This window comes from Falco punctatus (assembly GCF_963210335.1).
Source record: "Falco punctatus genome assembly, chromosome: 1".
Taxonomy (NCBI): Eukaryota; Metazoa; Chordata; class Aves; order Falconiformes; family Falconidae; genus Falco; species Falco punctatus.
This window is the reverse complement of record NC_137580.1, coordinates 104,541,162-104,551,501: the sequence shown is the minus strand read 5'-3', so window position 1 is coordinate 104,551,501 and position 10,340 is coordinate 104,541,162. Positions and strand designations below refer to the sequence as shown.

The 10,340-nt window shown below is 51.5% G+C and overlaps 1 protein-coding gene across 3 annotated transcripts in view; it reads right to left on the bottom strand.

Annotated features, from left to right (window-relative positions):
- Window positions 1–9: 9 nt before the first annotated feature.
- The window catches only part of ATP2A3 (ATPase sarcoplasmic/endoplasmic reticulum Ca2+ transporting 3), a 58,975-nt gene continuing 48,644 nt past the window's right edge, over window positions 10–10,340 (bottom strand). The window contains exons 21-22 of one of the 3 annotated variants that reach the window (XM_080365281.1): window positions 9,259–9,373; window positions 10–5,106 (exon numbers count right to left, since the gene is read on the bottom strand). In XM_080365281.1, coding sequence (XP_080221407.1) covers window positions 5,031–5,106; window positions 9,259–9,373 — 191 coding nt within the window. In that variant the 3' untranslated portion in view covers window positions 10–5,030. The remainder of the gene's footprint in view (window positions 5,107–9,258; window positions 9,374–10,340) is intronic. The other 2 variants (XM_080365282.1, XM_080365283.1) reach the window with 2 other exon arrangements.

The following is a 10,340-nucleotide window of genomic DNA, read 5'->3' as shown; positions in this document are numbered from 1 at the left end:
CCAGCGTCATCCAGTAAAATTACTTTTATTTCTGTAATTTCATAAGTATAAAACAAATCAGCCCAATATTGTGTGAACAGAGTGGGTCACATGGATGTGACCACGAGGAGCCTTCCCACATCTTCACGGCACACCTGGCTATTTACAGTCAAAGGATGTGATTTAGGAAGCGGTCATTTAGTGGAAAAATATCTCTCATATAATAAAATAGGAAACCTTGTTTCTTTCAATTCTACCCCTCAAGTAACACCCTCCCCCCCCCACCCCTCACCCCCCCGATATGATTTACCTTTTGCTACGATGCACAAACTCAAGAGATTTCTAGATTTGGCTGTTCAGGCTTCTCATATATATATAAAAAATAATCAGCGTATGGCCAGATCAAAGCGCCCACAGACACCACTGGCAGCTCAGCAGGTGCCCTCCTCCTGGTCCTGAGCATCCGCATCCACCCAGCTCAGACACCAGGTACCCACGTCCCCATCACTCCCGATGCACACAGATTTAGGCTCATTTAATGCCCCATTTATACCGAAAGCTGAATGGCACCAAGAGGACAGGTCCAGGGAGCACAATTTACCCCGTGTGTCCCCTTCCCTGCTGCAGCCCTGCAACCCCTAACCCAAACTGTGTCATGCAAGCTCTGCACAGGGTGAAGCCCTTCTCCTTTGTCCCCAAAATTGGACCTGTGGGCTGCCTGCCCACTGGGGACAAGCCCTGCCAGAAATTGCTACAGCAGAAGTGGGGAAAAAACAGCCCAAGTGGGACTGAACAGGGGCGACTGAATCTCTGGCATCATTTATGCAAGGTGATGGCCATGCCAGGCATGGACCAAAAATCACAATAAGTCTTAAGAGTTGGTACTGGGGACTCCTGCGTGGTTGAGTTTCAGGAGCAATATGGCACCAAGGTCACTGGACCTCCTGAACATCTCCCACCAACAGGGACAGCATTAGCGTGAGCCCCTGCACAGCAACTATTTGATGAGTTTTGGTGGAGCAGAACCCCAACTGGGAAGCAGCACTCTCAACCTGACGTACAAGAGGGACCAGAAATTGCTGCTGAGTTTTTCTATTGCTCCTCTGGCTACATCTGGCATTCACACCGTGCGCAGAGAGTCTGGTTCAATCCCAGATTTAATGCTCTTACAGGAATGAAGTCCCACAGCCTCTCCCATAAAGCCTGTCCCTCCTACTCCGGACTCCTCCAGCACCTGGTGGTACTATCCAGCCTTGGCTGAGCAGAACATCAGAAACACACGTATGACATCTTCACAGTGCCAAAGTCTCAAACACAGAAGTCCAAACCCTCACCCTGACCCTGAGCTGTGCAGTGGCCACGTGACAGAAGGAAAACACAGGAGGCAGTGCTACTTCGCTCTGCAGAGCATCTCTCTTTTTCCTTTCCCAACGTGCCTCCCGACGGGACCACACGCTGCAGGGGGAAGAACTCATCCAGCAAGTGGCCACAGTGACACAACAGCCCAAAACAGCCCAAAAGCCTTTCCACAGCTGTTGCCCAAAGGTGATCCCCTGGGTTCTTGCTCCAGGGACGCGGGACCCTCACCTCCTGCCTGGGCTGCAATCCAGCACGGTGCCTGGCCCCTGAGAAAGGAGTATAAAGTGCTCGTGGGACAACCCCACACTGCCGTCCTGGTGCATCCTCCACCGCCCATCTCGCATCGCTGCTTCCGTTTCATTTTAAACCTTTGAATATGCACAATCGAAATTAAACTAAAAAGGGAATAATTCCTAACCTCTGTTATCAAAAAAAGCAACAATCCCAGAGGCTTTGCCCCTAGGCTGTTTTTTTTTAACAAACTTTTGGGCAAAAGAGCCACCCAGTGTCTATCTCCCTTGTATTGCAAAGAGTTGGGTGCCTCGGTAAGACACAAAACCCAATCCCAAAGCAATGGTCTCGGCTCTGGGATCTCCAAGTTTGCACAAGAACATGCTCCAGCCTCTAAAAGTGCCCAGCACGCTGCTGGTGGCATATATGCAATAAATAACTACACCATCATTTATCCTCACCCTTCACTGAAGCATAAGGGAAAAAAATAATTAGATCTACAGATACTCTTCTATTTCATTAAAATATTCGAACTACAAGCCTCTGTAATCAAAAAGCACGGAGTCAAAACCTGTATTCCAAGTAATTAAAGGACGGAGGGAAAGAGAGAGATGTGGTTAACTGTTCCGAAGGGCAAACGGGGATGCATCAAAATGGTCCCAGCAAGGGGGATGCCGGCTCCAGGTAGCCTTAGTGCCTGCACGATTTTCTAGGTAGATCTAGAGGTTTATGATATCAAGGCAAATGCAATTTGCTGCTGCTGGGAAGAACAAGCCTTTGGCTGGGACACAGCTCTGGTTTCTTGCCCGTGATGGCTTGGGGTTTGGTAACGCACAGTTGCAACGCAGTGACTGCACAGACTGAGGCTGCCTGGGCTTGCAGCAGCGTGGCAGCTCCATCGGCGACCGAACAGCAGCAGCTCGGCATCTCTAGCAACTCTTAAGTTAACAAACTCAGCGTTATCTCTTCAAATAGCCGTTCTGTCAGCGGGTTCAGAAGGATGCCCAGTACAACCACCCCCACCCCTCTGCTGTCAGGTGAGACTAAACAAAAATGACCAGCAGGAATTTCAGAGGGAGTTAAAATTTTGTGATTTCATCTTTGCTCTGAAGCAAAGCTCGCTCTTCCTTTTGGGTCTCCTTACATCAGATACTCCCATCCATCATTCAGTACTCATTAGTGGGACCTCTACACAAGAAACTCATCCATACACAGGCGTGTCTGGGTAAAATTAATAATCCTACACCAGACACTAAGCCCAGGGAAACCAGGGTAACTCAGGTGGTGCAAAATGGAGTGGATGGACCAAGCAGGTCCCCACAAGCACAACAGACCGAAGCCACCATGTCCAAGGAGATGCCATCACGCAGCTAAAAGCTCTGCTGCACCCTACGAATGGGGCTGGGATGCTCTGAATCCAGTCCAGCCTTTCCCAAACTGGTTTTCAGCCTCAGGGACACACAGAAGCAATGTCCTCTGAAGTCACCAAGCCGGTACTGGATTAAATCCCTGCTGGTTCTTTCCTTGCACAGAGAGCTGGAGATGATCTGTACTAAAATAAGGTGAAATCCAGCCTTTTGGGGAAGGGCAAATCACACACCTACAGCATTCGTTTTACTGAAGCCTTACTTGGAGGCTTTAAGCAGTACCTGGGTCATGCCCTGGTCCTCTACACCAGGGTGAGTCTCATCCATGGTGAAAAATCTTTAAAGAAGAAGTGGTTGCCAATTAAATCCATTAGACATAACACAACTGAAAAATAAAAACTACTTCAAGACAAAGTATAATAATATTAAAAAAATCAGCAACAATATTCTAACCACGGAGTATCTATAAAGATCTTTTTTTTTTCTAAGAGCTCCATATTAAAATTGCTTGAATACATTATATATTAAATACAGTAACGACATTTCATGCAAGGTTTATGTACAATTAAATCAGCTCAGTAGTATAACAATTCTGTACATTCCCATTGGTCTGGGGGCTCTGCTCATCTTCAATGCTGGTGATGGAGAAAAGAAAGGAGGGATGGTATTTGGCACCTGCTATGCAGGGGAAGAGTAGCTCTTGCCCAGGTGAGAGAGAAACAGAAGAGCACTGGAAGCTTTCACAGGGCAAAAAGTAGAGGAAAAAAACCCCAACAGCAAAGGAGCAAAACGCTGTCCAAAACCCTGGCTCTAGTGCTGCTGCTGGAATTTAAAAGAAAGATGTAGGGCCTGGCTAACGAAATATCGTCAGAACGGGTCATAGGGAAACGCGAGGAAAACAGAAGGCAGGATTTGGAGAGCTGGGGAAGAAATCACCTGCGATCAGCTTCTCTCAGCTGGCGCAGTTCAATGGACAACGATCCATTTATTGGATCCCAAAATCCACTCCAGATCCATAAACTCTCACTGCAGCCTGTGTCACCCCTGCTGCAGAAAACCCCACCAAGACTATTCAAAGTAAAGTCGGTGCCTTGTAAAAAGGGATGTCACGACCAACACCTCTCACGGAGGACTACGTTATGTACAAACAGACATTCATTCCTGCCCCAGAGGCAGATCACCGGCGTCAAGGATGTTCAAGGACAGCAATGTTCTCCAAAGCAGAGGACATGACCTCAGAGACAAGCTCCTAAGGGCTTAAGCTCTACTCCTGCTAGGTAATAGTTAAAAATCAACTGAGGAAAGAGTGACCAGGAGGGAGGAACCCCCATGAGGAAGAGGGCTCTGGCTTCACCACCGTGGATAGGATCTAACAAGGCGCCAGCGAACAGGCAGGACTACGCCATGCTTTGGCGTCGGATGAGCCTGAGAAGGTGTGGGGCTTTCCACAGCACGGGGATCAAACAGGGCAGTGTGATCAACTGGGAGAGCTTCACCTTCTACCACACACACCCAACCTTGATATACGATCACCCACCGGTGAGACCCACACCACCCGCGGCCACCAGAGCAGAGCGCAGCAGCCGCGGCGATGCACCACCGACACTGCGGACGTCGAGGGTCAGCAACCCCAACCCACGGCTCCCTCGCCTCCCTGCCCGGCCCTCACCCACTGCCAAGTCCTTCCCAGCCCTGTGAGCTGCCCTCGCGCATCCCGCCCCGCCGGGGGACGCAGCCTCCTGCCCGCGCTCAGCGATTGCCTAAAATCCCGACTTCCCCTCCCCCCCCCTTGATCTCCCGCAAAGGGCGCCGTGCCTGAGCTCACCCAGTCAGAGTGAAAATTGGAAAGAGGGTCTCAAATTTTGCAGGAACAAATCCCCAAGGAACCACGTTACGATGACCCAGGTCCACACAGCTCCGTCCCCAAACCCTACGCCAGCTGTCCAGTAATGGCACTCTTATGTACAGGAAAAAGAAAGCTACAAAACAAAACAAAATCGGTATTTTTCTTTTCGACGATTCACCCGCATTTGTCTGAGAGTCGGACACATGCATGTCCTGCTGGCTTCTAGCGATGGCCACGCATGCAAGACTTCAGTCCGAGTTATAAGTTGGGGATCCTTTAGTTAAGAGCGTTTCCTTTGTGTCATTCATTTCTTGTCCTCTTCTCCTGGAAATGAAGGAAAAAAAAAACAAAGAGAGAGAGAATTAAAAATATTGGTGAGCGTTCAAAAGCAAACCAGCTCCCTGGTTTTGGTATAAAGAGAGGCTGATTCCAGAAGGAACCTGGGATCCCATCTGCACGGAGCTGGCTTGACTGCAGCCACGGCAGCTCAGGCTGCATGAGGAGGAGGAGGACGGTCCCCGGGGGAGGAAGGGCACAGCGTGCTCAGCCTGCAGGAGGTAGGAAAAGGGGTGAGTTGGAGCCATGCAGGCAGGAACAGCAGGAAGGGATCCCTTGTTATTGCTGCTAACCAGGCAGCACGCAGGGAAAGGCAGTGGTGCAGAGGAGGAAGCTCACCGCATCCCACCACCCGTCCCAAAGCCCTGTCCCTGCTGCCACCAACAGATGGCTACAGCTCCCTAGGCTGACACCACTTACACACACACACACACTCTATAATTTACATCTATATATACCCCCAAAACAACCAGCAAGCACCAACCTACCCATCGCGGTTGCTCTCCCAGCCCCAGAGCCGCCCTCCTCCCACCCTACTAAAACGGATGGAATTGGATGTGGAGGTAACAGGCAACACACGGCCTGAAGGAAAGCTGCGGTGTTCAGCTTGAACTTCATGTGAACAGCCTTGAAATCCCTGCCAGAGCTTGACTCACACCAACTCGATTCCCAGTTTTCAAGCCATCGAAAGCAGCGTCCCCGGCCGCCCAGGCAGCCGCTACTCTTCAGCCCAGGGCTGGGACAGACCTTGCTGGCAGCTCAGTCTGCCCAGAACAGTTTATTTTCTTTAAAAAAAAAAAAAGCAACAACAACAACAAAAACCAAACCACAAGGCAGCAGTTTCTGAGAAGAGTTAGAAAAATCACTTATCGTGAATCTTTCAACCATATTTCTCCATCTTTCAGCACTGCACCACATGTCACCCAACACATCTCGCAGGGGACTGCCGTTACTGTGCTCTTGATAAATAGGGGTCCTGCCTGGGGTTACCAGCGAGGCTCCGCACCCGCTGCCAACCCTGGTGCCAACAAGCTTCCAGGAGAATTAATAAATAACAGAGGACAGAGAGGGGGAGGAAATAAAAACAATCTTCTTCGCAACTCCTGCCAACATTTCTTTCCAGCACTGGCTGGCAAGCCCAGCCCTCCCGTCCTGAGATAAGACTGATTGCTGGCAATGGCAGCATCCCTCTGGATGACCTCCGCACCGCAGGCTTCAGGGCAAAGCAGGGATGCTGGTGGCCACTCTGTACTAAATTTCAGTGCATTAACCAAAATTCACCTCCTCCACATTGCGGGAACGTCTCTTCAGTAGCTCCGAGAGCTGAACAGTCCCTGCTGGGTGACACCAGTGGTTATTTGACAGCCGCAGCAGTGCTTCACCCCGTGGCCACCGTGCCAGGTGGTGGGCAGGGACAATGAGGGGACGCAGCTGCAGCACTGACAGTAAGCCTCTACCCACAGTTAAAGATGCTCTTCAAAATGTTACTCTCAAGCCTCAGAGTAACCCCCCCAGCACAGAGCAAGTCACACTGACCACAGGCAGCCGAGGGTCCAGCGCCCGCTTTAACAGGACACAGGTCCCCATGCACCCGTGTCCAGCTCCCCGCTGGGGTGACAGGAGCAGGGGAGATTCAGGGACCTGTCTGCAGGAGTGCTGGGGCCATGGTGATCCATCTGCATCCTGCCTCACACCAGCAGGTGTCACAGCCCATCAACTCTTGCAAACCCACAACTGAGCACCACGAGCTCATCCCCTACAAGATCTGTTCCCCCCCAGGACAGCCCAGGCTTTCTGGGAGGATTTTCCTTATTGCTTTTGACTTTTCTCTTCATGAGTTCCCGTAAAAGGTGATGCTGGAGGGATGCAGGCTCCAGCCACCAGCCCAGATCACTCCCTCCACCAAGGGATGCGCTGCAGGCCTCATAGCTCTGAAAATTGCATGTCCCCCCACATTGCATCAGGGCACCCTGAGCTTCAGCTGAGACCCTGGACCCCAGAAGAAAACTGAAAGGAAAATCCTCCTCCCATCCCTTTGCAATGCCAGGGTAGCAGCACCGAGAGCTTCCCTCTGCTCTTCTATTTCTAAAGGACGGTGCACATGCACACAAATGAAAGGGAGGGAAATAAAAACAAAAAGCAAGGCAGCAGAGCTGTAAAATCCCATCTGGAGAGATTCCGGCCCTGAAAGGTAACGGCACCACTCTCCTTCAGAGCATCCCACAGCTAAGTGAACGACTTGGCCCGTGGGGATGCATTCCTCGCCCGACGCCAGCGCCCAGCCAAGGTAGCTCCCGGCAGAAATTACCCTACAAGGGCAGCCCAGGGCTGCGGGCGCTCGCTCCGGCTCTGCCGCGCCAGGGAGAGGGATGCCTGCCGCTCCGCAGGGAAAGCGGGGGGCTGCAGCTGCCCTGTGCTCCTGGGGGGGGGGTTTAGGGGGCTGCCCTCACCCCCAGGTGCAGACACAGGGGGGAGGTGAGGGCGAGAAGCTGCTTTTTGCAACGTGCCGGAGGTTTTTTTGGGGATGGGACTCGGAGATTTTGGTCCCTGCAGGTTTTGGGCTGTCTCGGAGGGATGTGGAGCCCCAGCAGGGAGTATGACATGTCACCACACAGTCACCTCTGCCAGCTGCTCTCCCCTCTGGGGGGAAGTTAAAGCATAAAGCTGATGTTGACTTTGCAAAGAAGCAGTTCTATCTCCCTCAGCAATGGAGATGCTCACCCAAAGGTGCAATCTGACCTGCACATCAACTGCTGCTGCCCACCACGGAGAGGACTTGGACCCACTGGGGACAGGTACCCAGTGGGTGCAGTCACCACCTTGCAGCCCCTGCAAAACCGCCCAGGGGCTGCCATCCCTACCGGGCTCAAGGACAAATAGCTGCACAAACCCTTATCCGCCACAAAGCACGCCAAGACAATTCTTGTGCATCAAAACTTCTGATTTTCAGTGATGCTGCTGCTGTCGGGGCAGCTGTGGTGCTGTGTTGCAGAAAGCACCTGCTTCTTGACTCACCCCTGCTTTTACCACTGCATGGGTGGTAATGGTGAAGCCTGAGCCCCCCTGCTGCTTAACAGGCTAAAATCAAGTGAAAACACCACGGTGGCAACACGTGGTGACACCTACGATGGGTTTGCTTCAAGGTGGTGAAGACGAGGAGGCCCAGGAAGGCAGGAGGAGAGCAGGGTGGCCATGGCAGCAGGCTGATGGCACACAAAGGTACATGAGCACCAGGGTTATCTCACTGTCCTGTCTGGATTTGGTATCTTTTGAGAACCACTCATCAAAGAGACTCCTGCAAGTTCTTGGCACAGATGCCTAGAAACCTTCCTCCTGCACACCACGGGGCTCAGAAAGAACAATACACTTCACTGCACAGAGCATGGCAAATATTAAAAATACTAGGGCAAGAGGTCCTTGAGGGTGGTCAGCCCTCATGAGCCTGCCAGCGTGTATCTGTGCAACAGACCCCTGAGAGGGCTCTGGAGAACATCTCCACGTTCCTGACCAGAACGCCTGCAGGTCACACCAAGCCCACCTAGCTCAGCTGTCCACGTTCGCCTGCTGGCTCACACTGCCACTGCCTCCCAAAGCTGAGACAGCAGAAGCCTCAGAGGGGCCAGAGGTGGATGAAGACAGCAATACATGCAGAACATGCAAGATGAGAGGCTGGAAGTGACCGGGTTGATGGGCAGAGGAATGTAAAGCACCAAGACCACAGTGAAAACTGGAGTCTCAGCTTTCTGCCACTTCAAGGACAAGGAAAACCCAGCATAATGGAAACACGACTTATCTAAATCTGATCAAAGGAGAAACTTTTTCATGCAAAACCTGACTCGGCAGAACTCACAGTTGTACATTACATCCCTCAACTGAACACCCTTGGCCATCCCTGAGAAGGTCCCACAGTGGAGACCAGACCCAAGCATCGCCTGGCCAAAACCGCCACATAAACAGCTGCTTCACAGGCTTCTTAGACCTTATTTTGAAGCAAAACACAGAGGCCAGCATGGGGAAAGAGATCCTGTGTGGGTACGGGGTCCTTGGGCTCTATTATCAGCTGGTTTTCCAAGCCACGTTCACCCAGACACGTTCCAAGCAGGTCCCCACCACACACGAGCAAGACTTTGGAGGACGCACGGGTGTATGGTATTTGGGGATGAGACGTGTAAGAAAGCCAACCCTTGCTCTGGAGTCCTGCAGGTTTTCAACTGGTGCTCCCCGCTCCATGTGTGTCTTACTGTTCTGAGAATGCCTGGTAAAAAAAAAAAATAATAAAAAAATCACAATACCACATCTACAAGTGGTTTTTTGAGGTTTTTTTGTACGCTTTTCAAAGCCCAGAGGAATTAGGAAGATGCAGGATTTCAATGATTTCTTTCAAATGTGATGATTTAAGCATGTCGTGACTAAACAGCTGCATGGGAAACCCTTGCTGGATGAGACACAGAGTGACCCATGAGCATCAGCAGCATCGTGACCGTGAGGATGCGGGCAGCTCAGAGGACCTGGTACGCTGGGAGCATGGCACGGGAGGAGGAAACACTCCAAGCTGGTATGATGGGACTCGGAAGGACCGTACACCTGCCAGAAACCCTGCTGGGCTTGCAGCTGCGCTGGCAGAGCCAAAGCAAAGCCCTTCCTCCAACAGTGCTGATTTTTTATAGAGAAATGCAAAGTGTGGGAGAAAACCAGACTCATCCCCAGATCGCAGATGGTGAAGTCGAGACCAAGGGCATGCATGGGATGGCAACAGCCAGGAATTAACCAGCTCTCCTACACCCTAGCCCAGTACCACACCATAAAACTGTTGCTACAGGCTTGTAATCATATGATAAGGCAGACCTGGGTGATGCAAAGCACCCATCGGCCTGCTGAGAGATGCAACAATTAAATAAAAATAAGATGGGAACAGCTTCTCTCTGGTCTGTAAAAACAGCAGCCCCTGCGCCTCCGTTTCTCAGCAGAGGATCCTCTGAGCAATCGCTGTGGTTAGGCATCAGCTCACCACAGAAAGGAAAGCTGACGTGAGCACCCCCAGGGTGCTGGGACCCGTTGATGGGGAGGGCAGCCAGTTGGCGATCGTTTCCTGCTTGCGATAATTTCCCACCCTGTATTTCCAGCTTTTTGCACGGTTCTGCTCCTTGAGAAACCAACCAGAGCTGTTACAACACCCCAATTCCCCCCCTCCTGCCAGGGCTGGATGGGCTGCCTTCAGCCCT